General features: G+C 46.7%; 3 protein-coding genes across 4 annotated transcripts in view; 2 read left to right on the forward strand and 1 right to left on the reverse strand.

The window, feature by feature from the left end:
- The window catches only part of CREBBP (CREB binding protein), a 154,968-nt gene extending 150,501 nt beyond the window's left edge, over positions 1-4,467 (forward strand). For both annotated transcript variants that reach the window (XM_070413115.1, XM_070413114.1), the window contains one exon: positions 1,282-4,467. In XM_070413115.1, the coding sequence (XP_070269216.1) occupies positions 1,282-3,426 (2,145 nt within the window). In that variant the 3' untranslated portion in view covers positions 3,427-4,467. The remainder of the gene's footprint in view (positions 1-1,281) is intronic.
- An 11,204-nt stretch (positions 4,468-15,671) lies between these two features.
- TRAP1 (TNF receptor associated protein 1) overlaps positions 15,672-27,353 on the forward strand; it is a 60,254-nt gene continuing 48,572 nt past the window's right edge. The window contains exon 1 of the mRNA XM_070413129.1: positions 15,672-15,763. Coding sequence (XP_070269230.1) covers positions 15,688-15,763 — 76 coding nt within the window. The 5' untranslated portion in view covers positions 15,672-15,687. The remainder of the gene's footprint in view (positions 15,764-27,353) is intronic.
- Positions 23,047-23,589, reverse strand: OOSP3 (oocyte secreted protein family member 3). The gene is given in 3 exon segments (XM_070411688.1): positions 23,047-23,375; positions 23,378-23,475; positions 23,477-23,589. Coding segments are annotated over 3 exon segments (540 nt in total).

Here is a 27,353-nt window from a genome sequence, read left to right on the forward strand (position 1 = left end):
GTGACTGCACTAGGTTCAACACCAGACATTCAAGATAAAAAGCCTCTCTCCCTTTGTGGCGCGTGGTCTGGTCCTGAACAAACTGAGCATGACAGTGACAGGATCCCCTTGGCAGGACAAGCGAGTCTTCCTGGGAGTCAGCAAGCACTGACCTGTCTAGATGAGGAGATGACCACAGGCACTTGTTATTCCCTGTGTTTCATTAATCCCGGCTCTGTGTCGGGCACATCCACAGTCCTCATGGTGCCAGAGCAGGAGCATGGAGAGAGCAGGAGAGGCGTTGGCAGTGCTTTGATCCTTCCAGAACTCTGGTAACCCTCCTCCCTTGTCTTGGTTGGACCCATGGCCATACCACACTGTCTTCCCCCTGCAGAGGTCTTGTCCCCTGTGCTCAGAGGTGGGTCTTTCTCTTGCATAGATGGGCCCCTCACATGGGGTGAGCCAGGCTATTTTGAGCCCTCCATCTCGCCCCCTGCAGACAATCATAGACTCCTCCCAGTCCAATGTCGGCCTCTAGGATGATCTCCACAGTCTTGGGCCTATAGAAGTGGACTGTGATCTCTGAGGAGAAGAGCAGAGTCTTTGTAATGTCCTCATCTTTACTTACTGCTTTTTCCAACCTCCTTTTGTTCTCCCTCTCATTTCCTACTGCTGGGATTTTCACATCTTTACTATGAAAAGGTTATTAGTCCTGGCCATCGGCTCCATTCTCTGCTCTAGGACCTGTTGTCTGTCTCTAGATGTAGGCGGCTTTTAGAAATCTGGGGAGAGGGTCTTTCTCCTGGCGAAGGCCTCTTAGCTCCAGTGCCCTCCTGGACCGCCCTGCAGAGCTCTGGGGGTGCACTGAGGGCACCCAATCTCTAGGAACTCAGGTCTGTGGTACTTCAGATGCTTATGTGGCAGGCACTTAGGAGCAAATGGGTATAGCAACAGTCACTCCCCAGGCCAGGTGTGGGGGCGGGATGGCTGGGTGTGATTCCCAGGGTGCAGAGGAAGGAAGGAAAGGGGAACCAGTGCCCACCAATGTACTCAAAAGCCTTGGGTGGACATGAAGCCACACACCCTATGCATGGGTAAGCCTCTGTACCTGCTCACAAGGTTGGGAAATGTGAGGGGGTCCCTGGAAGAGTGCGGGGTGAGGGCGAGTAAATGGATCTTGTGGTCTTTGGAGCCTTTCGGGCTGTGGAGGAGTTCCCAGAAGTGAAGGTTCCAGGGGGTGGCTGGGATGTCTAACGCTGGGCCACATGCTGATGCTAGCCTGACCCCTTTCTTTGTCTGCAGGACTATGACCTTTGCATCAACTGCTACAACACAAAGAGCCACACCCACAAGATGGTGAAGTGGGGACTGGGCCTAGACGACGAGGGCGGCAGCCAGGGTGAGCCGCAGTCTAAGAGCCCCCAGGAGTCACGGCGCCTGAGCATCCAGCGCTGCATCCAGTCCCTGGTGCACGCCTGCCAGTGCCGCAATGCCAACTGCTCGCTGCCGTCCTGCCAGAAGATGAAGCGGGTTGTACAGCACACTAAGGGCTGCAAGCGCAAGACCAATGGAGGCTGCCCAGTATGCAAGCAGCTCATTGCCCTTTGCTGCTACCATGCCAAACACTGCCAAGAAAACAAATGCCCCGTGCCCTTCTGCCTCAACATCAAACACAAGCTCCGCCAGCAACAGATCCAGCACCGCCTGCAGCAAGCGCAGCTCATGCGCCGGCGAATGGCCACCATGAACACCCGCAACGTGCCTCAGCAAAGTCTGCCTTCCCCTACCTCAGCACCACCCGGGACCCCTACACAGCAACCCAGCACACCCCAGACACCACAGCCCCCAACCCAGCCCCAGCCCTCGCCTGTGAGCATGTCACCAGCCGGTTTCTCCAGCGTGGTCCGAACTCAGCCCCCCACCACAGTGTCCACTGGGAAGCCCACCAACCAGGTGCCAGCCCCACCACCCCCCGCCCAACCACCACCTGCAGCAGTGGAGGCGGCCCGGCAGATTGAACGCGAGGCTCAGCAGCAGCAGCATCTGTATCGGGTGAACATCAACAACGGCATGCCCCCGGGACGCACAGGCATGGTGACTCCCGTGAACCAGATGGCTCCTGTGGGCCTGAATGTGCCCCGACCCAACCAGGTCAGTGGGCCTGTCATGCCCAACCTGCCCCCCGGGCAGTGGCAGCCAGCTCCCATCCCGCAGCAACAACCGATGCCGGGCATGCCCAGACCCGTGATGTCTATGCAGGCCCAACCAGCTGTAGCCGGACCACGGATGCCTAACGTGCAGCCGCCTCGGAGCATCTCACCCGGCGCCCTGCAGGACCTGCTGCGGACCCTGAAGTCTCCCAGCTCCCCGCAGCAGCAGCAGCAGGTGCTCAACATCCTCAAGTCAAACCCTCAGCTGATGGCAGCTTTCATCAAACAGCGCACAGCCAAGTACGTGGCCAGTCAGCCCGGTCTGCAGCCCCAGCCCAGCCTCCAGGCCCAGCCTGGCCTGCAGCCCCAGCCTGGCCTGCACCAGCAGCCCAGCCTGCAGAACCTGAATGCCATGCAAGCCAGCGGGCCACGGCCCGGTGTGCCTCCGCAGCAGCAAGCAATGGGAGGCCTGAACCCCCAGGGTCAAGCCCTGAACATCATGAACCCGGGACACAACCCCAGCATGGCAAGTATGAATCCACAGTACAGAGAGATGCTGCGGAGGCAGCTGTTGCAGCAGCAACAGCAGCAACAGCAACAGCAACAGCAGCAACAGCAGGGCAGTGCTGGCATGGCTGCAGGCATGGCAGGACACAGCCAGTTCCAGCAGCCTCAAGGACCTGGAGGCTATCCCCCGGCCATGCAGCAGCAGCGAATGCAGCAGCACCTGCCCATGCAGGGAAACTCCATGGGCCAGATGGCAGCTCAGATGGGACAGCTCAGCCAGATGGGGCAGCCTGGGCTGGGTGCAGACAACACCCCCAACATCCAGCAAGCTCTGCAGCAACGGATTCTGCAGCAGCAACAGATGAAGCAGCAGATTGGGTCCCCAGGCCAGCCAAACCCCATGAGCCCCCAGCAGCACATGCTCTCAGGACAGCCACAGGCCTCGCACCTCCCTGGCCAGCAGATGGCCACATCCCTTAGTAGCCAGGTGCGATCTCCGGCCCCTGTCCAGTCTCCACGGCCCCAGTCCCAGCCTCCACATTCCAGCCCATCACCACGGATACAGCCCCAGCCTTCACCACACCACGTCTCACCCCAGACTGGTTCTCCCCACCCAGGACTTGCAGTCACCATGGCCAGCTCCATAGATCAGGGACACTTGGGGAACCCCGAACAGAGTGCAATGCTACCACAGCTGAATACCCCCAACAGGAGTGCATTGTCCAATGAGCTGTCCCTGGTCGGCGACACCACGGGAGACACCCTAGAAAAGTTTGTGGAGGGTTTGTAGCATTGTGAGAGCATCACTTTTTTTTCCTTTCATGTTCTTGGACCTTTTGTACTGAAATCCAAGCATCTAGGTTCTTTTTATTCCTAGATGGAACTGCTACTTCCAGGCCACGGAAGGGTAGATTGCTGTTTAAAGAAACAATACAAAGAATATATTTTTTTGTTAAAAACCAGTTGATTTAAATATCTGGTCTCTCTTTTTGTTTTTTGTTTTTGTTTTTTTGTTTTGGGGGGAGGGGGGATTGTTTGGATTTTTTGTCGTCATTGCTGGTGACTCATGCCTTTTTTTAATGGGAAAAACAAGTTCATTATATCCATATTTTTTATTTGTATTTTCAAGACTTTAAACATTTATGTTTAAAAGTGAGAAGAAAAATAATATTCAGAAACTGATTCTTGAAATAATGCAAGCTTATAATGTATCCCGACAACTTTCTGATGTTGCGGGAAGATTTTTTCTATTGTGAACTCTGTGGGCGTTCTCCAAGTATTACCCCTGGACGATAGGAATTGGCTCCTACGTGCACACACATACACACCCACACACATCTATCTATACATATTGGCTTAAGCCAAACTCTTGTCTTGCAGATGTAGAAATTGTTGCTTTGTTTCTCTGATAAAACTGGTTTTAGACAAAAAATAGGGATGATCACTCTCTTAGACCATGCTAATGTTAATAGAGAAGAGCATTCTTTCTTCTATGTGAAACTTGAAATGAGGAAAAGCAATTCTAGTGTAAATCATGCAAGCGCTATAATTACTATAAATAAGAAAATTCAAGAAGATTCAATCACTGTATAGGACGGTAAAGTACCAACTCATTTCTTATATCATATTGTTAAATAAACTGTGTGCAACAGACAAAAAGGGTGGTCCTTCTTGAATTCATGTATATGGTATTAACACTTAGTGTTCGGGGTTTTTGTTAATGAAAATGCTGTTTTCAACATTGTATTTGGACTATGCATGTGTTTTTTCCCCCATTGTATATAACGTACCGCTTAAAATTGATATAAATTACTGAAGTTTTTAACATGTATTCTGTTCTTTAAGATCCCTGTAAGAATGTTTAAGGTTTTTATTTATTTATATATATTTTTGGAGTCTGTTCTTTGTAAGACATGGTTCTGGTTGTTTGCCCGTAGAGGAGGGGGGTGAGCAAAGTCCTAGTAGTCATTCAGATGGCCACAGGACTCAACCGAGACCTGGAATATTCTTTCCGGTGACCGAGACATTCAGCTCCGTGATGGCTGTACACATTCGATGCTCACGAAGGCACTTCACCCACAGAGCTAGGGACACAAATGGGTCAGTAAAAGTACTTTGCCTCCTGTCCACCATCCCTCTCTTAGTCACCCCACCCCAGCAACCCTAGGGAGGTTCCTGCATTTGTTTTTGGTCTACCCCACCCCCCTTCCTATATGCCGATTCTAATCCCAGAATTGATGCAAAGGGTGCTCCAGGGAGTAGAGGTGGTTTCTGGGCCCCCTCCCCCTGAAATTGTTCAGTCGGGGAGGATGCCGCCATGCAGTATGTCCTGCACAGCCTCCAACACTGGGCTGGACAGAGCTTTAGCCCTTCATTCCCCACCCTCTAGAAAGAGTGAGGTGCAGTCCTGGAGGCTGCTGAGGGGCGACTAGAGCCCTGGCCACCAGCCTTGCTGTGGTGAGAAGAGGCCTCCAGCTTTCAGGGATACTTGCACTCAGGCACTAGGTCGGCCCCTCCGTGTCCAGTTTCAGGTGACCTTACTGAGGGTGACACTAGAGTTCCTGAATGCTGTAAAAATCCCATCTGAGAGGACCGCCACCACCTGGATAGTTGAAATTAGTCCTCTAGAGTATGCCCCCTTCCAGGGCACTGGTGAACTGAGTTCTGTCTCAGCGCTTGTCCCCCCAACCAGAGAGTGGTCTAGATCAGGAGTTGTGTTAAATTTTGAAATTGTTGCCCAAATAGCTTTTGTTTGGGCCCTGTGTTTACAGAAATATTTTCAAAATACTTGATTCGGGAATCTAAATTTGAGGAAACTTTCCAAGAAATTTGTTTTAGCACAGAGCTTACTTAGAATCTTCTAGATTAAGCCAAGTAAGAATATGATCATCCGGCCGTCCTTGCTCAGCTTGCCCACTTCTCGCACCCGTGACGCTCTTTCTCCCCCAGTTGGAAAGCCCTGACCCCATGTTCAGACAGGAAGGAGTGAGCCATCTGGGGCCCTAGAGAGGCGGCCCAGGCCCAAACTCCAGATGTGCAGCCTTTTAACAGTGGGAGGCATCTTTTTTCAGGTGATCCTGGAATCCAAAACTGGACCGACCTCATCTTGGAGCCCACGTCCCTGCAATCCAGATGCCAAAGGATGCAGCTGAGGGTGTGGTCTGTGGGTTCCCATCCTGCACTTGGCGTATGGAAATGTCTCTAAGAGCTGGAAAGCCCGGATGCTGTGTCTCAATGCTGTATACTTAGGAGGAGAAGAAAACAGTCCTATATTTGTGATCAAAAAGAGGAAACTTGAAATGTGCTGGTGTTTATAATAAAAGCTGGTAAAACTGCTTGGATTCAAAGATGGTTCCAGTTGGCTAATGACCCTTAGAATTAGCTTAGCAGCTAGTCAGCATAAGACTGAAAGGGCTTGGTTGAGTTTGTGTAGTGAGTGTGTTTGACTATGTTTTTGAGAATTTAGTATGTTAAAAGCAGGAATTGAATGCAACCTCTGCAAAGGCTTCAATTTTTAAGATCTCAGGCTGAAGACACACAACTTTCTCCTTTTGATTGCTATAAAATGAAACCAAAGACTATTTAAGCCAAACAGAGCTTTTATCACTGCATAGGAGAATGGGCTACTCTGAAAAAGTAAAGTCCTTTGATGACGGAGCTGAGTTCTAGGAAATAGTCATTGTGCCATAGGAAGTTCTTTACTCGAGAACAGTGCTGGAAAGTAGACACTGCAGCAATGTCACTTTAGCCAGTGGATGTGCAGGAGCATGTAGGAATGGTGACAAAACCCACTTGGGATCATAAAGCCACAGTGTACCTTCCCAGGATGTCCCATGCTCATTCCACTGCATGACTTGGGTACATCCATTGTGCAAAGTGGAGAGTATGGAAGGGTCAGTTACAGCAAATTAGAGTGAATGTAGCACCCAGGCTAACAGGCTAGACTGAGGAACTTTGGGTGAGTAGGTGAGAAGGCAAATGGTGTTTTCAATGTGCTCACACCTTTCTAGAGAGAATTTACTAGGATCTATTGAGCATGATACCACTAGAATTACTTCACTAAACTGAAAAATTCAAAGGGTGCTGACAGAACACCTTGGTTAAGGAAATGGTACAGATATGTTGGAGGGGCTTCGGAGGAGACAAGTAAGAGATCTAGTCATAGAAAGCATGGGCCTGAGGCTTCTGTGAGGCTGAGAATCAGTACTGACAGCGTGGTGGTACTTGGGCACCAGGGCCTCAGCCTTAAGTGAGCTCCCTGAGCTCTGCTTTCTTGTCTGAATGAAGATAACCATACTGGGTAACAAGTGCTGTTTAAATGCATTATCGACTCCTTTGTCCTGGCCATGAGGTAGGAGGATGGAGGCAGTAACTTACCTGAGTTCATGAGCAGCAAGGGAAGACATGGGCCCAAGCCATGTTCCTGTGCCCAAAAGGAGCTTTTCCTCCTGGCCTTGAAATTTGCCCTACCTGGCTGCCTCCCCCCATATTCCACAGATTCAGCTTGAACCCACTTTGGGGAAGTGAGAACAGTACATCGTAACCCCTCAAAAGTCACAGTAAATGGTAACAGTCCTTACAAAGAACTATGTGGGACTCAGTCTACCTGTATCTAGTGCCCGCTGGTTCACTTTGGCATCATAGATAAAGAAATGTTGACACTGTTGGTCAGCTCTAGTGTCCAAGCTATAAACTCCCACCCAACGCCTGGAGAGGGCTAAGTGACTGAAAGGGCCTTTAACGCCTGATCCTGAGTCTCCAGGGCTCTGGCGCAACAAGGAAGCCTCTTATAAACTGATTTTTTAAGTCAACAATAGCTACTATATATAGCCATACCAATGAAGTTCAAACGGAAGGATCCTCAAGGGAGGTAGTGTGGTTTACAGAATGTTCCAAGTGATGGTCCTTCGGGAAAATGTCCGGACAGGACATTCTTGGGAAGGACTGAGGGTTGTGACCAGGCTCCTGCACCTGTTCCCCTCTCCTGCCAGCACGAGCAAGGCTGCCAGGCTCCCTGCGCCAGGCTTCCTTCCTTGTCCTCTCCTACCCCACCCAGGACCCTTCACACCTGGGCACAGGTTGCAGGCCCACAGAAGAGGGAAAGTTATTTTAATGTGCTGCTGCACAGGGAGTGGCAGGAGGTCTGCTGACGAAGGGAAAGTCTTAGGGACCAGATGCTGGCACCATGGCTGTGCTCCCATAGCTAGATGTAGAGAAAGGGGCAGGGAAGTGAAGTAGGCCAGGGAGTCATTCAGAGTCAACAGGTTCAGCAGCCAGAACTGGTGTCATCAATGAGAGGAAGGGCTCTGCAGGCAGAAGCATGGAGAACTCTCCGGGTTTTAAGGGAGGCCCATCCTCACTTGTTCTCTCTAGACATTTGAGTTCAAGTACGCAAGCTTTCTCGAAGCACTGTTTGTCCACTCAGCAAGCATCTATTGAGCAGATCCTAGGCACTGAGATACAGTCCTTGGAGAACTCAATAGAGACAGACAACAACTGGAGGAAGTGCTAGATGGTGTTAGAGCTCAAAGCAGGGCACAGAACCCAGTTTGTGTTGAAAACAAGGAAACTGTCTCTTAGGGCCAAGAATTGCATAGTGTTCCATAGTTTAGGAGACACATTCTTCTCCTTAGCACTGCCATGTGCTCCTTAGGACAGTGCTGCTTCCGTTCTAATGTGCATATGAATTATCTGGGATCTTGCTAAAATCCTGATTCGGTAGGTATGGGGGGAGGGGGGGGCGGCGGAAAAGGCTGAGTTTCCAAGTCTAATGCTCCCAGCTGAATGAAGCTGCTGCTGCTGGCCCTCAGTCTATACCAGCGGTTCTCAACCTGTGGGTCGCGACCCCTTTGGCGGTCGAACAACACTCTCACAGGTGTCGCCTAAGACCATCCTGCATATCAGATATTTACATTACAACTCATAACAGTAGCAACATTACAGTTATGAAGTAGCAACGAAAATAATTTTATGGTTGGGTCATGACATGAGGAACTGTATTTAAAGGGCCAGAAGGTTGAGGACCACTGGTCTATATATACTTTGAGGAGTAAGGCTACAGGGCACCATGAAAAAAAATCTTGACTTTGAAACTGCCTTACTTAATCTCAATGTTCACAACAAACGTGGGTTTAGGGAGAGGGGGTCTGGTCAAGCGGTTCTTTGGCCTCCTTCACAGCATTTGTTCTGAGCTGGAATCTCCTGCCACTTTTGTCTTCCTGGGCCCCCAGCCTTCCTCAAATCCCAAAATAAGAATGTGGCAGGACCACAGGAAGCCTGAGGTCCTCTGGGTGGGACAGGAGTCAGGCAGAACCCAGGCTGCAAACAGCCCCGCAGGGCTTAAAGCCCTGAGCTACCTGGAAAGAGTGCCTGGTGTTTTGTTTGCCCCAGGACAGAGGTGCAGGGAGCTGTCCTGACTGTGAAGTGCAATGCACATTGTGAGGAAAATAAAGAGTCACATCTTGCTTGCTTTTCCGTAGAAACAGAAGAGGAGCCTCACCCTGACCAGCTTCCTGGGGGAGGTGACTCCGTGGGGCAAGTGCCGGGTCAGTCCCATCCTTCCTGCTTCTTGAACTACAGGTGCAGCACCCACCACTCACAAGAGACCTGGCTGACGCCAATGGACCATGGCACCCTGCCCCATGCCCAGGGGATGTTGGCACCTTCAAGGAAAACATCAACAGTTTGCATTTCCACTCTGTCCGTTGATACTCTGCTGGACCAGAGAATCCCAACCAAGGAAACCATCTCTATATCTGAGGAGACACAGTCTTGGCAGTGGGAACTCAGTGAACACCACCCACCTGTTGAGGCCTGATGTCAGGTGCTGCTCAGGATGCCACCTGGAAAGGGCCTCTGGCTGGAGTAGAGGCCCATGGCATCTAGGCAAAGGGTCAGTCCTTGAAGGAGGGAGGGCCTCAACAGCACAAACATTGAGAGGGTCCCTGAAAGCCACCAGGAAGCCATGTTGAGCAGGGAAAGGAGCCGGTAGGCCAGGCCTTCCTATGGGTGTCAGGGAGTGGTGGCGATAGGAATTACAGGGCCATCGGCTTGGGCCAAACACCCACATGCACATGCATGCAAGCACACACAGAATGGAGTTGCTTTTTCACCCTATAGAGTCTCTCAGACTAAACCAGTGGTTGGCAAACTGCAGCTCTCGAGCCACATGCGGCTCTTTGGCCCCTTGAGTGTGGCTCTTCCACAAAATACCGACTTCTGCACATGGGCCACGAAGTTTCAATCGCACTGTACGTGTGCGCCCACACGTGGTATTCTGTGGAAGAGCCACACTCAAGGGGCCAAAGAGCCACATGTGGCTCTCGAGCCGCGGTTTGCCGACCACTGGACTAAACCAATTCTCACTTGTCTTTTCATAAATAATGGGTGAGATAGGCTGGAGATTTGGTGGATGTTTTTTTCTTTCAATGCTTCATCCACAAGCTGGGAAAACTGTGGCCTCAGCTCTTTGCCAGGACAGAAGGCATCTTTCAAAACATGCCATCAAGGCCAGTTCACTGAGTGAACTGTATCCTCCAGCAGAAGCTTCCAGGAATAAATGCAAGGAAGAGGTTGCCACCTTCTCCACCCTGCCTTCCCCAGAGCCAAAGTTGCTCAGAAAAGGCCCCGCCAGTGATATTTCACAGTTGTCTAGACTCAGGTCTGTCTTCCATTTATCATGCTGGACAGGGAGACTGGGAGCCCACCAGAATGGCCCGGCCTCTCCTGCCCCTCCTGCAGGGAGCACAGACATTGTTCACAGTGGAAGGGCCCCAGGAGGAGGCGCTGCCCGAGGTCACCCGGCTAGTGGGTGGCCAAGGGAGTCCCCTAGAGGGGCCTGGACTGACTGCCAATGCTGTAGAGAATAAAAAGGGAGAAAGGCCTCAGGTTCACGCACCCCTGAATGTGTGGGGGTCTGTGCAATCAATGTGTGACATTCCCAATGTCCTTGGTGGTGGAATTAAAAGTGGCCACTAGTAACGCAGAATGAACAGTTTGGAGATAAAGTTTGGAGTCATCCAGTGAAATTAAAAATGCTCTAGTAAGTTCCAGGCCAGGTCCTGCTAAGTGGCTGCACATGCCTCTATGAAGGGCCAGAGGCCTTGCTTCTCACCCAGTCTCACGGTTGGCAAGTGTGAAAGTGGGGGTCAGGGCTTGGGTTCCCACCAGATGGAGCCATGCTGCTGTGGGAGATCTCTGAAGTTGGCAGGGGACTGACATTCATTAACATAACGAGATACAGTAAAACCTCAGTTCTAGAAGTCTCCCATCTCCAACAATTCAGTTCTCGACCAAGTTGTTCATGGAAAAAATGCCTCGGTCTTTGAACAAAACCCTTCCATGATGATACATCAGCATGACAAAAATCGTCTCTCAGGCCCCAAAGGAGAGAATGCAGTCAGTTGCTGGTAAACCTTGAGTTGTTAACATCTCAGAAATTTGCCAGCTTCTGTTGCTAGTGAAATGGATGATTAGCACAAGTTTAAAACATAAAGAGACCATCAAGAGTTCTAATGTTGGCTCTGGCCAGTATGGCTCAGTTGGTTGAGCGTCATCCCATGCACCAAAAGGTTGCTGGATTGATTCCCAGTCAGGGCACATGCCCAGGTTGTGGTTTGGTCCCGGTTGGGGCACCTATGGGTTGGGGCATGTATGGGAGGCAACCGATCAATGTTTCTCTTTCTCTCACTCTCTTCCTTTCTAAAAAAAAAAATCAATAGAAACATTTTTTAAAATGCGTGCTAATGTCGCTAAGGGTGTAAAAGAAACAATGATCACAGGCAATTGAAGAGGTAGAAAAACTTGGAGAAAAGAGGTAGAAAAACTTGGAGAAAAGCAGTTAGCCAGGGGACAGCATGTAAAAAAGTGAAGATGCTACATATTGGCTTACTAAACGTCATCCTGGAACAAGTGCTGAAAGTGATTCCTTTAAGGCTCATAGGGGGTGGCAAAGAAGTGTTTGTTTATAGATTAAACAGTACACTAGACATGTACTGTATATAAGAAAGGTTAAAACGGAATTATTTGTGGGTCTGGAACAAATTAATTCAATTTACATGATTTCTAATGGGGAAAAAATGATTCAGTTTTTGAACAAATCGCTTCTCAAACAGCCTTCCGGGACGAATTCAGTGTAAGAACTGAGGTTCCACTGCAGCTGTTAACCGAACCAGCAAAATACTAGGTTTCTGAGTTCCAACTCATGCTGAGTTGGCGTCAAGGTCCTACAGAGGATAAAAAGGACTTTAGGGAACGTGCAAAACCTTGCAGGTGCCACCTGGCCATTAATTGCTTCTCTGGATTTGAAGGTTTTGATGCCTCAGAAATCTAGAGACAGTTACTACCTCTGAAGCTGTGGCCAGCGGCCTCCCAGCTGCAGCTGCCCCTCTCCCAGACCAGGTCTGCACAGGTGTGCATCTGCGGGGGAAACCCTTGCTCCGGAGGCCTAAGCACTAAGACAATTATAGAATAGCTTTCAGACAACATCCAGCATCTGCAGGACTGTTGGGGCGTTTCTCTTCTTAACATGCCTACTTTTTAGCCTCAAAAAGTAACCTGCCTGCCCAACCTGTGTGGCTCAGTGGTTGAGTGTCGACCCATGAACCAAGAGGCCATGGTTCGATTCCCGGTTGGGGCACTGATCCCCACTGCGGGGCATGCAGGAGGCAGCTGATCAATGATTCACTCTCATCATTGATGTTTCTCTCTCTCTCTCCCTTCCTCTCTCTGAAATCATTTTTTAAAAAATAACCTGCCTTATTAGAGGATCCATGAAATTGGGGGGTGAAGGATGGGGAATCACATCATTCCTGGGACCTTTCCAGGCCAAGAAATATTCTTCAGCTTGAAGCTTTTCCTCCTGTAGGAAAACACAGTACATTGCCTCCTGAGGGGAGGAGTTTGTCCAGGAGTTGGTGCCTTGAACATAAAAATGAAAAGGGAAGGCAGTTGAATTTGTTTTTTCTTTGCAGTGGGCATTGTCTTTGAATTGTGGTAAGATATACATAACATAAAATTTACCATCGAATCATTTTTAAGTATACAGTTCAGTGGTATTAAGTACATTCATATTGTTATGTAACCATCACCACCATTCTCTCCAGAACTCTATTCATCTTGCGAAACTGAAACTTTGTCCCCACTAAACACTATATACCCTTTCCCCCTTCCCCAGCCCCCACCTTTCTACTTTCTGTCTTTTTTTTTAATATATATTTTATTGATTTTTTTACAGAGAGGAAGGGAGAGGGATAGAGAGTTAGAAACATCGATGAGAGAGAAACATCAATCAGCTGCCTCCTGCACACCTCTTACTGGGGATGTGCCCACAACCAAGGTATATGCCCTTGACTGGAATCGAACCTGGGACCGTTCAGTCCGCAGGCTGACACTCTATCCACTGAGCCAAACCTGTCAGGGCTCTACTTTCTGTCTTTATGAATTTGATGACTACCTACTTCATGTTAATAGAACCATACGGTATTGTGTTTTTCTGACTGGCTTATTTCACTGATCATAATGTTCTCAAGGTTCATTCATGTTGAAGCATGTCTCAGATTTCCCAAGTCTGAATAATACTACATTGTATGTATAGACCATGTTTTATTTATCCAGTCAACCAACGATAGACACTTGGTTTGCTTCTACCTTCTGGCTATTGTGAATAATGCAGCTGGCATTTTTTTTTCATGACCCTCAGCTCACCCCAGGGAGGTAAGGTAGTGACTTATTATTTATTTTCAATTTTTTTGTTTGTTTGTTAATTCTCACCTGAGGATATTTTTTTCCATTGATTTTTTTTAGAGAGTGGAAGGGAAGGGGAGAGACAGAGAAACATAGATGTGAGAAAGGCACATCAATTGGTTACCTCCCACATGCGACCTTGAGGAGGGGCCAGGGATTGAGCCCTTGACTGAAATTGAATCCTCAAGCCTTCATTCTGTGGGCCGACGCTCTAAACACTGATCAACCCGGCTAGGGCGAAGGCACTGACTTTTAGAGGAGGATGAGCAACCTTATAGTGGCCACCGTGGTGGTGAGGATACCCAGGGGGTGCTCTCCCCTCTTCCCCCTCTTCTCTTCTGCTTCTCTCCTGCTCTCCCTAAGCCAGGCTCCAGTCTCCATCAATTCAAGTATATCTGCATCTAATTACTTTTCCCTTCTTCCATTTTCCTTGTGTGCACAAGGGCTGAAAACTGCCCATAACTCCATCAAGACTTGACTTGGATCCCTGGTCACCTTAAAAAACCACACTTCCCTGGGCTACTGGAGGACACCATCTCACAAATATCTGTGGCTGAGGGTATGTTTCTTAAGGCCACAAGGCAAGAGAGGACAGAAGGCCCTGGTGTGTCTGGAACCTGGTAGGTTTGCCTCCATAGAACCTGGGTCCTGCCTGTCTGGACAAAGTCCCCTCATCCTTATCTGAAGCCTTGGCTTCCTTCTTCCCTTTGCCAAATACCACTTCCCTTTCCTAAAACAAAAGGGCTCCCCAGGCTAGATCTACTGTCCTATAGGCCAATGTATCAGGGCCTACAAAAGATGATTTCCACCCGGCCAGTGTAGTTCAGTGGTTGAGTGTCCACCTATGAACTAGGAGGTCACAGTTACATTCCTGGTCAGGACACATGCCCGGGCTAGGTAGTGGGCTTGATCCCCAGTAGGGGGCGTGCAGGAGGCAACCAATCAATGATTCTCATCATTGATGTTTCTATCTCTCCCTCTCCCTTCCTCTCTGAAATCAATAAAAATATATATATATATATAGATGATTTCCTGAGTGGAGTGAACAGCGAATGAAATGTGAGGCTGAGGCCCCTTAATTCCCCTGCAGAGTAGCTGAGTGACATCCTGGGAATGGCTGGGCCTGGGACTGGCTTGGTCATCTGCAGTGTGGTGAGGGAGGGAGGGAGGCAGGAGGCAGGTCATGCAGGGTCTGGAGGGGTTTGGAATTGCTGGTCAGTGTGAAGGGAAACCACTCGAGGACCCTGATTGAGGAGTGCATGATCCAGTTGAATGCAGAGAATGAGGGATGGGGGTGGGAGGAGCAAGGTAGGAGTCTTCAGGTGAGAGAACTTCCTGAAGTTCTCTCTCATTCAGATCCATCCACCTCTCATACCTTCTTAGCTGCTTAAGCCTGGAACCTGCGGTTATCCTTGACGCCTTCCACCTGGAAGTGTTCCCTGACACACCCCCTCCGATGACCCAACGAGGTCCAAGCCCCAGGGAGGACTCTGTACTTTGCTGCTTCTGCCACAATCTCTAGTAACCCCCGTCTTTGTACAATTATTTGATTGTGGCAGTGAGTACTTTTTGTTTGTTTGTTGTAAGGAGAAAGGCAATTTTACTCTTTCACGAGTGTGTATATATATATATAAATGTGTATATATATATATTTGGCAGTGAGTCTTCGGTGTGCCTGAATCATTCGGGGAGCCGCCTGGGCCCCACTTGAGGCGGTGCCAGGGAATCCGTCTTTTACCTGAGTTGGTCTGCGTCCCCATGAAGGCTCTTACCTCCACAGGGTGAGAGAAATGCAATGAAAGAATAGCCCGGTTTTGCTGGCGGGGCTTGCTTGGCTCCTGAGTTCATGTTTTGATGTAGACAAATCAAGCCTAAACTTCTCCCTTGCACTCCTTTTAGGTATGTGGCCTGCCTTAGATTGAGAAGACTGGCTTTGTAAATCGCCCGGCACTTGTTGGCTCCAGAGACATTAACTGTTTCTGCCCCGGTGCCGTCCTTTCAAGCCCTCCGAGGCGGGCATCATCGGCCCCCTTTCAGGGATGCACAAACTGAGGCCCAGCTAGCTGGCTGCGGGGAGCCTGAGGCAGCTCCGCGCTCGGCCCGTCGTCCTTGACAACACGACGCAAGGTCACGGAGGTCCCGCCCCCAGGCCAGACTGTCCCACGAGCCCCTAGGAAGCTCGGGCCGCCCGCCGGCGCAGGCAGCGCACTGGGCACCCCGCGCGGCCCGTGACGTCATCACGCGGCGCCAGAGAAAAACCTGGGTCCCGGGGCGCGCGCCGCTGCACGGGGCGCTGGGTTGGACAGACATGGCGCGCGAGCTGCGGACTCTGCTGCTGTGGGGACGCCGCCTGCGTGCGCCGGCGCTGGCGGCCACGCCGGGAGGTGAGGGCAACCGGGCCGGCTGGCGGGGCGGGAGGCACGGGGGCTCCGAGGACGGCACCCCTCGCGCGGCATGGGAGACTGAGGTTTGTTCGCCCAGCGTTTGGAGTTGGGTTCCACCTGGCTCAGCGGCGCTCCGGGCTGCGCGGCGCCCCCAGGCGGTAACGCCTTTGAGCCCGGCCGGTGTGGCTACAGCAGGGGCTTCTCCTTGTGCCGGGCGAGGCGGGGGGCCCTTGGGTTCCTGGTTCGGGAGCCGAAGGCAGTTTCGGGAGTGAAGTCCGAGGGCGAGTGGATGCTGGCAACGGACTTCCCCGGCGCGGTCACTTAAGTCCCTTCGTTGCGCTTTTCTTCCTCCCGCGTCCGACTTTTATGCACGGGGAATGCGTCAACCACTTGCTCCCTCGTCCATTCGATACCCGAGTGCCACTCCGCCCTTGGGCACACGGCGGCGAACCGAACCGAGACTTGGCACCCGGGCCCTCGCGCAGCCGCGGGGCTGGAGTTGTTGGCCGCCTTTCCCCGGGGCCTGGGCCTGGAGGTGCTGAAATAAAGGACGACCAGCGTCTCTGCTCCTCGCTCGGACGTAACCACGGTGAACGTGTTGGCTTTCCTTCCAGGCCCTGCACCACTGCACACATATAATTAGACGTGTCTAATCATTTTTTACGTAAAAAGATCTAAACCACATATACATTGTGCTACAGAATTTAAAAAAAAATAAATGTTTTGGTTGATTTTAGAGAGAGTGGAAGGGAGGGGGAGAGAGAGAGAGAGAGAGAGAAATATCAATGGGAGAGAAGCATTCATTGGCTGCCTCCTGCACGCCCCCCACTGGGGATCGAGCCAGCAACCTTTGGGTGCGGGGGAGGACGCCCAACCAAGCCACCCTGGCCAGGGCTACAGAAGTTTTGTTTTAAAGCTCCCAGCATGGCTTACACATATTTTTGTAAGTATGCACGGTCTCCAACCTTCCAATATTAAGGACGAATTATGGTTTACTTACTATTATCTTATTAATGGACGTTATTAACATTATTTCCAGGATTTTTCCCTCCCTGTGTTTCTGTTGTTATTACACTGCTGTGTAGAATTGGCAGTATTTAAAGCTTTGTGCACATGTATGGTATTTCTTTAGAATTACAGAATTAGAGTTTTAGAATGGATGATTCAGAGCCTGTGCAAATTTGAACTGTTGGCCGATATTGCCAAATTGTTGTCCGTAAAGGCTTACTCGTAATCATTTTGTATTCCCATTAGCGGGAAATGAGCCTGCCTATAACAAGGTATCTTCTCCAACACCAGACATTACATCTTTCCAAACCCACGGGTTATTTCTTACCTAATTTACACTTGCATGGATACTAGTGAGCAAGAATGTCTTCATTTGTGTATCTTCTATGAACCTCCTTTTCATATCTTTCACAACTTCTTCTGTTACCCGAGTTTTAAATTTTGGTGTAGTCTATTTAACCATGACTTTTAAAAATAGCATGCACTAGCATATGAGCCAACTGTAAGTTTTATCACTGTTGCTTGTATCCAACGTTTTCCTTTTTTCAGATGTATTTCCTGTTTAATCAGAGTATATCCTTGTGTTAGTTTTGCAGAATAAAGTCTGTAGGTTGTAAGTTTTCTAAGCCCCACCTTGCCTAAAAGGATTTTTATTTTGTCCTCATACTTGGATATCAGTTTGTGTATTGCATTCCAAGTCAAAATAATTTTCCTTCGCAGTGATGATACTGCTCTGTTGTCTTCTAGCACCATTGTTACAGATGAGCAGTCATATCAATTTGATTCCTGTTGTTTTAGTAGTTACTTGTGTGTGTTTTTCCCTGTCTCCTCCCCTCCTCCTTTCTCTGGAGTTTAAGATTTTTTCCCCTCTTTATTGTTCATGTTTTAAGATGTTCCACCTGTGTTTGTAATTTATTCCTTGTATCATGTAGTGTCACCTCCATTTTGAAGATATGTCAGTTTTCAGCACAGCCAAATTTTGTTCTGTTTTTTTAATCTCTTTCTCAATAATCTGTGTCCTCTCCTACAACTACTATTGCAGTGGTTCAGCATTCTTTTGCTTGAATCTACAATACAGATTTTGTTCTTGAAAGCCTTCTGTATTGTAGATGCCCTGACATTGTCACCTGTGTGGGTAAATGTGAAGGTATAGTTGTTTGATGAGTGAATTTAGCCAAGAAAATCTCTTAAATAATGGGGGGGGGGGGGGGGGGGGAGAATATGGTTATAAGAGAATTTGCCTATACAGAAAATTCAGAATTCTCCTGTATTTTTTCCTCTTTTCCTGAGAGAGTTGCCAAATTTTAGCATGCATTTGGTTTTACATCTAGGACTGACCTCATGTCACCATTATTCCAGTGCTTCTCACCCTTAGAATATCTCTGAGGTATGGAATAGAGTCTCATCTTGTGGGCTTTTTGTTTTTCATTTTTGCTCATTAACTAGTTTATCAACAACTATATTTTGAATGCCTTCTGAGATGTCAAAGATGTTAGCCTGCTGACAAGGTCATAGGTTAGTGGAAGCACGCGGCTTCCAGGCAGTGTACACAATGGAGGCATGTGTGGCCATGGTTGACTGTTTGACTAAGTTTTACAGAAGAGAGGACATATGGGCCACGTCTTGAAAATATCAGGTGCAGGGAAAGGAAATGCCTCTGAATAATTTGGTTTGACAAGAAGCTAGGAGTATGTGGGAATGACTGTGAATGAGGCTAAAAAATTATGTTTTTTCTCGTTTGTTAGATGTAAACTTGTGGGAAGGGATCACAGTAGTCACAGTGCCAGACTTGGGCCAGTATTTGGAGAACCCAGCTGCAATCACTGAGGTCCACACACCTGACTTACTACACTTTCAGGACCAGGTGGCTGATTACAGATAATGTCCTTCCCCTGTGAACCTTCAGTTGCCTGGTAGTTGGGAACTAACAGTATTACAACGAACAATTAAATTCCTTCCCAGTGAAATGTACATTCATTCTGGGGAGTAGGGACATCAGAACCTGGGTTATCTGGTGTTGGGGAGTGAGTTTCTCCTTGGCCCTGCTCAGTGCAGTAATTTCTGTCTATTTAACCTTCTTCTTTCCCATAAACTGGACAGGCCTCCCTGGGGCTATGTTCACTCCTCTCCCAGTTTTCAGATATTGGTTGGCAAACTAATGATAAAACTTGTTAGTGGCATTTTTTTTTTTTTTTTTTTAAAGAAAGAGAAGGATTTTGAGTGGGGACAAGTATAGTCTTGTATGAATAAAGTTGGGGTGTGGATTTTATGTCATATACTAGAGGCCTGGTGCACGGAAATTGTGCACTGGGTGGGGGGAGGGTCCCTTAGCCAGGCCTGTGCCCTCTCGCTGTCTGGGACCTCTTGGGAGATGGCCGCCTGCCGGCTTAGGCCCGCTTTCCCCGGGGATTGGGCCTAAGCCGGCAGTCAGACATCCCTCTCTCTCACAGTCTGGGGCTCTTGCAGTCCGGGACCCTTGCTCCTTACTGTCTGCCTCCAGTGGAGGTGGAAGAGGCTCCCGCCACCACTGCTGCGCTCGCCAGCCATGAGCCTGGCTTTGGCTGAGTGGCGCACCCCCCCACTTCTGCCCCCCCCCCCCCCCAGTGGGAATGCATTGGCCACGCCACCAGGGGGCAGCTTCTGTGTTGAGCGTCTGCCCCCCTGGTGGTCAGTGCACGTCATAGCGACCGGTCATCCCACCGTTTGGGCAATTTGCATATTAGGGTTTTATTATATAGGATCTATATTTTAAGAGAAGTTTATTGATTTCTAGAGAGAGAGGAAGGGAGATGGAGAGAGAAACATTGCTGTGAGAGAGCAACATCACTTGGCTGCCTTCTGCACGCCCCCTACGGGGGATCAAGCCTGAAACCCAGGCATGTACCCCTGACCAGGAATCAAATTAGCAACTTCCTGGTGCATGGATTACGCTCAACCAACTGAGCCACACTGGTCAGGACTATGATATTTTTAAAAATATATTTTTATTGATTTCAAAGAGGGAGAGAGAGATAGAAACATCAATGATGAGAGAATCATTGATCGACTGCCTTCTGCATGCCCCCTACTGGGGATTGAGCTCGAAACCCGGGCATGTGCCCTGACTGGGAATCGAACCCTGACCTCCTGGTTCATAGGTTGACACTCAACCACTGAGCCACTTCTGCCAGGCTATGTCCTATATTTTGACCATTTGAAGGTATCCCTCTGTTACTTGTTTTGTTTTGTTTCTTTGTATTCAAGGAGTTGATATTTCTTGATAGAGTGTAAGTATAGCTTAGTAGAAAATTAGAACAAGTCCTGAAACATAATACAGTTTAAGAAACAGTAAAAAATGTTTGAGCATACCAGTGGTAAGAACTTAGACATTTTTGAGAGAATACAAATCTTTATTTGATACATAAGTGGAAAGTGAAGAACTTTCTGTCTAGAATGTTGATATTCTTTTTTTAAATTTTTACTATTTTAATATAGTTGAAAGTATTACAGATGTCCCTGTCCCCCCCATTGACCCCCTGCACCCCACACCCATCTAATTCTTACTGAAGTAATTGCTGAACTTAAGAAACAAAATGTTGGGGGAAATTTTAGATGCGAATAAATAGCTAGCCTGTGGTATGCAGTGAAAATTGAAAGAATAATGAAACTATCCGAGCTGACTTACTGAAAATCAGAGAATTGCATGCTTACAAGCGTAAAATATAGTAAAATAATTGGAGGTGTTCTGGGGGGAAAAGCTCAAGTCTACATTCTAAAATACTACAGTTTTTCTAATATAGTATTTATACTTTGTGGGAGAGCATTAATTCTGCTTTTCACTGATCTGGAAGTACCTTCAGTTTACAGAATTTTAAATTTAAAAAGTAAACTTATTTTAAAAATATATTTTACAGAGCCTGAATCTTTAAACTTAGAAATGTGTTGGCTGAAATTAGATTAGTGAATTTCAAACTTTTGGTCATGAACTCCCTGTAAGAAATGCATTCACATCATAACCTGCTATACAAGTAAATGTATACTATACAAATATGCGTACATGCTTAGCTGAAAGAGTTTTGTAAGTAACATTATTATGCTATGCATTCTTATACTACTTTCATTTCATTAAAAATATTCTGCCCTAACCGGTTTGGCTCAGTGGATAGAGCGTCGGCCTGTGGACTGAAGGGTCCCAGGTTCGATTCCGGTCAAGGGCATGTACATTGGTTGTGGGCACATCCCCAGTAGGGAGTGTGCAGGAGGCAGCTGATCGATGTTTCTCTCTCTCATCAATGTTTCTAACTTTCTGTCTCTCTCCCTTCCTCTCTGTAAAAAATCAATAAAACATATTTAAAAAAAAAATATTCTCGTTTAATCCACTGAATTGATTTCATATTTAGTGGGTCATTGATCTTAACCTGTGGTCTGTGAAACACTTTATATGGCTGTAACTTCTGAGAAAATAACCAGGTTATCAAGGGCCTGCTCTAATTAGCATTATTTTGGGGGAGAGGGGAAGGACATGAGACAGTCAAAGGTTTAACTTACTGGAGTTTCTACGTAGTGTAGCAATGTCCGTTCATTATCACAAACATCTGTGGTGCCTGCTCTGTGTCTGACACTGCTCTGGTGGGTGCTGTGGGATGTCCTGGGGACAAAACGGAAACATCCTGACCCTCGGCACTGAGATGGAATGGGGTTGGATGCAGACACGTGAATGCTGTGTGAACGTTCTGTGAAGTTGTGTGAAGAAACCAAAGCAGAAGGGGTTCCCACTAGAAACAGGGTGGTCAGGGAAGGTCTCCGTGGAAGGTGGCATTTAAGCAAAGCCTGGAAGGAGGTGAAGGTGTCTGGGAAGAGCATTTCAAGCAGAGAGAGCAGCCCGTGTCAGGATCCCAGCTGGCATCGTGCAGGGACAGCAAGGAGGCCAGCGCCAGTGCCGAGGCCACCTTTGAGAGGAGTCAAGTAGGGTAGTGTGCCATGTTCTTTCAAGTGTCTCTGACTTCACAGATGGAGATTTGGGCACCAGTAAGACTAGATTGATTGATTGATTGATTGATTGATTGATTTGGCACCAGTAAGACTAGATTGATTGATTGATTGATTGAATTGATTTGATTTTTAGAGAGAGAGAGAAAGAGACAGACATCAATGAGAGTGAAATATTGATTGGTTGCCTCCTGCATGCACCGCAACCAGCACCAGACCTGCAACCTGAGTATGTGATCTGCCTGGGAATCAAACCCACAACCTTTTGGTGTACGGAACAGTGCTCCAACCAACTGAGCCACACTGGCCAGGGCAAGACTAGTATTAAGTTAAAGTTAAAGCTAACTTCATAGGAGTTTTTTGAGAAAAATCCTTTCTGTGTTTTTTTGTTATGTTTTTGTGTGTTTTGTTGTTTTTTTTCTTTTAGGAAGAGAGAGGAAGGAAGAGGGAGAGTGAGAGAAACATCAGTGAGAGAAAACCTTCGATCAGCTGCCTCCTGCACGCCGCCCCCCACCCCCCCAACTGGAGATGGAGCCCCGCAACCCAGGCATGTGCCCTGACCAGGAATCAAATCGGCGACCTCTTGGTGCTGGGACAATGTTCAACCAACTGAGCCATACCAGCAGGGCTTTTTTTTTTTTTTTTAAATACAATTTTATTGATTTCAGACAGCAAGGGAGAGGGAGAGAGAGAAACATCAATGATGAGAGAGAATCGTGGATCAGCTGCCTCCTGCACGCCCCCCACTGGGGATCGAGCCTGCAATTTGGGCATGTGCCCTGGCCGGGAATTGACCTGTGGCCTCTTGGTTCATAGGCTGACACTCAACCACTGAACCACGCCAGCCGGGCCAGCAGGGCTTCTTATACTTTCTTGGGGTTTGTTTCACATTGATGCACAGAGCGCTAGTATTCCACTGTGTGGGCACCTCTCCTGATGGACATTTAGGTTGTTTCCAGGCTTTTTGGGGAGGCTGGCAGGGGGAGGGGGAGACACAGCATGTTTTATTTGTAAAATCACCTCCACATAATAATTATAGGCAGATATCATAAGAGAATATGCCACTTTGCTAAAAAAAGAATACTTTTTAACAACATATGAAGCTTTAGGTACTATCCCAACCCATCTAGAAGTTATTCTAGATGGCCTCTCAGAAGGTGGTATAGAAAAGTTCCAAAATCTATAATGATTGGTTTAAAAACTAAATTTAAGATGCTAAACAACAGACTTACCAAGATTGCCACACACACACACACACACACACACACACACACACAAAACAAACAAAAAGATTGCCACAGAATAACCTAGAACACAGCCACATTTGTACTCTCATAGACTAAAGAATGAGGCCGTTTAAATAGAAGTGACTGATGGAATGGCTTCATTGAGGGGTATTGGAAGTATGGAACCCCAGGCAATCCAAATAGGCAAGTGTTGGTTAAGTTCCAGGAAAGATCAGAATCGGCAGAGGGAAGGTCTTTTTCGGACTTTGTAAGACTGTTGTCAGTGGTGCTTCAAGTGGTATCTAAACAGGATGAGCTGGGAACAAAACACGTTAAAGGAATTTTTCCAGTGACTGCTTTGTGTATGATGGTACAGTGGAGAGCTAAATAAAAAATCACTCCATAGGAGGAATCTCACACTTTGGGTCAAGGTAATTCAACTCCTATCCCTTCTCAGTTATATCGGTTACAGGACAACCAATTCCCAGAGACACTGCGTCAGAATGCAGAAAGAAGAGTCAGTTCCACCACAGCCCAGAACATAGAAGTACATCCTACAGATACTGACTCTTGCTTAGAAAATGCCAAAATCACAGCACTGCCAGTAGTTTTGCACACATTCATCAGTGCTAGCATAACAGTATTTTAAAATCTTTGTCAGTCTACCTTATTTTAAAATGCATTTCTTTAGTTATGAATGTGGTAAAACATTTTTTTTCTATGATTCAAAGCTTTTATGTCCTCGCTCATTCATGGATAATAAAGACCATTATAAACTTATGAACAAAAATAGATACAGAGGCAGAGCTGCCTCGAACAGACTGTCAAACTACAGCGGGAAGGCCGGGGAGGGTGGGGGGGCAGGAGAGGGGGTGTAAGAGATCAACGGAAGGACTTGTATGCATGCATATAAGCATAACCAATGGACATAAGACACTGGGGGGTAGGGGAGGCCAGGGGATTGTCAAGGGCGGGGGAAAAAAGGAGACATATGTAATACCCTTTGTAATACTTTAAGCAATAAAACAATTTAAAAAAAGGTAAAAAAAAAAAAAAGCTTTTATGTCCCTTTATTTTGGTATGGATTGCCCTTTTACTCTTGTGCTATTGGCCTTTTTCTTATAGATGTATGAGTGATCTTGCTCTGTTAAGGAAACTAGCCCCCTGCCATGTGTTTCAGATTTTTCCCCCAGTGTGTTTGCATATTAACATTTTTTTGGTACTTTGGTTATTGTTAGTTTTTTAATTTTAAAACATTTAAAAATTTTTAATTGAGCTGTAACTGACATATATTAGTTTCAGATATATAACAATGATTCAGTGTTTGTATATATTACAGAATGATCACAATAAGATTAGTTAACATCCATCACCTCACATAGTTACATTTTTTCTCTGTGATTTCTTGTAATGAGAACTTCTAAAATATATTACATTTTTATGTGGCCCATAAATTTATGGTTCTTGGATTGTTACGTATTTTTAAAAATATGTTTTTGTTGATTTTTAGAGAGACAGGAAGGGAGAAGGATAGAGATAAAAACATAGATTGGCTACGTCTTACATGCCTCCTACTGGGGATTGAGCCCGCAACCCAGGCATGTGCTCTTACTAGGAATCAAACCAGCAACTTCTTGGTTCAGAGGTCAATGCTCAACCACCGAGCCATACTGGCAGGGCGGGTTATGTGCCTTGTTTAGAAAGAATTTCCTTACCTTAAATCATTAAAGAAAAAGATCTCTAAGATGATCAACATTGTTAGCTGATAGGGAGGAAAATGCAAATCAAAACCACAGTGAAACATCACTTCACATCCACTCAGGTGGCTATAATAAAAAAACAAGCCCTGGCTGGTGTGGATCAGTTGGTTGAATGTTGTGCACTGAAAGGTTGACATTTTAACTCCGGGTCAGGGCACGTGTTTGGGTTGGGAGCTCAACTCCTAGTAGGGGGTTGTGCAGGAGGTGGCCATTCGATGTTTCTCCCTTTCCCTCTCTCAAAGTCAATAAAAATATTTTTAAAAGCCCCAAAATAGAGGCAATAACCAGTGTTGGTTGAAGATGTGGAGAAGTTGGAACCCTCATACACTGCTGGCAGGAATGTAAAATGGTGTAGCACTTAGAAAACAGCCTGGCAGTTCCTCAGACAGTTAAACATACAGTTACCTTTGACCCACCGCTTCTGTTTCTAGGTATGTACCCAAGAGAATTTAAAATGTATGTTCACACAGAAACTTGTACATATTTATAGCAGCATTGTTCATAGTAGCCAAAAAAAAAAAAAAAAGTGGAAACAACCCAGTTGTCCATCAACTGATGAATGGAAAAACATCATGTGGTCTTTTCATATAATGGACCATTATTCAGCCATTAAAAGGAATAGGTATGCTAAGTGGTACAATGTGGATGCACCTTGAAAACATGTTAAGTGAAAAGAGCCAGACACAAAAGACCTTGTACAGTGTGATTTCGTTTATGTGAAACATCCAGAACAGGTAAATCCATAGAGAGAAAAAGTAGTTGCCAGGAGCTGTGGCCAGGGAGGAGATACAGGGAGAATGGGTAGGGGTTACTTCCTGGGGTGATTTAAAATGTTCTGATAAAAAATTAGATATTGGTGATGGTTATACAACTTTGTAAATATACTAAAAACCATTGATTGTACACTGTAGGTCAATTGTATCTCAAAGCTATTTTTTAAATATCTTGTTTTAGTCTAGTACTTCTAGTTTCTTTCATTTTAAGTCATTCTGGAATTCATTTTGATTTAATAAGTGAGAGAGGAAATTAATTTTAATACTGTAGCTTTAAATTAATGTGCTTTAATATTTAATAATAGTATTGCCTCACATTTTTCAAAAATTTCTTGGCTATTTATACACACTTATTTTTCCTTATGAATTTTAGAATTAGTTTGAATAGCTCAGGAAAAATCTTGTTTGAGGTTTCATTGGGATTATGTTAAAAATATAGACTAATTAAGAGATTGACATCTTCAAGTATTTACTTTTCCTATTCCAGGACATTTCCCCGAGCTTTCTATATTCCTTTGTAAATGTGTTTTATGTGTCTAGTAAGTTTTTTAGTGTGTTTTGTAATTAGGTAATATTTTCTTTTGTTTTTTGCTTATATATATTTTTATTGATTTCATAGAGGGAGGGAGAGATAGAAACATCAGTGATGAGAGAGAATCATTGGTCCACTGTCTCCTGCATGCCCCCTGACTGGGAATCGAACTGTGACCTCCTGGTTCTTAGATCGATGCTCAACCTCTGAGCCACGCTGGTTGGGCCATTTGTTCTTCTTTTGTGGGGTGGGGAGAGGGAGAACCAAATTACTTTATTTGAAGGAATGCTATAAATGAAAGACAGAAGTGGATTATTTGGTACAAGTTATAGAAAAAGTAAAGGTAACTCCAACATGCACATACTGCTTTGGTAACTTGGGAAGTCACCCCTGTGGCTGTGGAAGCCTTCCGAAGGCTTAGCTCTCATCACTGTATCACAGAGTGCTTGTCAAAGAGACACTTTGCCAGTTTCAGGGGCCCCCAACCAAGGTGGTTACATAGTCACCCAATTCTTCGATAGATTTCACCTCATTCAGATAGTGAATCTCAATGAAGCCACACAAATGAGGATCATTTTTAAAAAAATATATTTTTATTGATTTCAGGGAGGAAGGGAAAGGGAGAGAGAGATAGAAACATCAATGATGAGATGTTCACGCCCCCTACTGGGGATCTAGCCTGAAACCCAGGCATGTGCCCTTGACCAGAATCAAACCTGGGACCCTTCAGTCCGCAGGCTGACATTCTACCCACTGAACCAAACCAGCTAGGACATATTTGTACTTCTTAATTCCTTCACCTTTTTCACCCATCCCCTTAACCTCCCCTCTTCAAAATGTTTTCTGTATCTATGAGTGTTTCTGTTCTACTTGTTCATTTCTGTTTTTTTAGATTCCAAATATAAGTGAAATCATATGGTATTTGTCTGTCATTTCTTTCAACACAATAACCACTGTCCATCCATGTTGCAGATGGCAAGATTTCATTCTTTTTTGTGGCTGAGGGGTCCCGGGCTGCGAGAGCACCGGGCCTCTAGTTGTAAATAATGCTGCAATGGATGCCTATGTCTTTTCAATTTAGTGTTTTGGGCTTTTTTGGATAAATAACCAGAAGTGAAATTGCTGGGTCCTTCTTTGTCTCTTGTTACAGCCTTTGTTTTAAAGTCTATTTTGTCTGATACAAGTATTGCTACCCCAGCTTTTTGTTTGTTTTCATTTTCATGAAATATCTTTTTCCATCCCTTTACTCTCAGTCTGTGTGTGTCTTTCAATCTGAAGTGAGTCTCTTGTAGACAGCATATGAGTCTTGTTTTGTTATCCATT

This window comes from Myotis yumanensis, unplaced genomic scaffold (genome assembly GCF_028538775.1).
Source record: "Myotis yumanensis isolate MYYU_CA2020_CCGP unplaced genomic scaffold, mMyoYum1.0.hap1 SCAF_4, whole genome shotgun sequence".
Classification (NCBI taxonomy): domain Eukaryota; kingdom Metazoa; phylum Chordata; class Mammalia; order Chiroptera; family Vespertilionidae; genus Myotis; species Myotis yumanensis.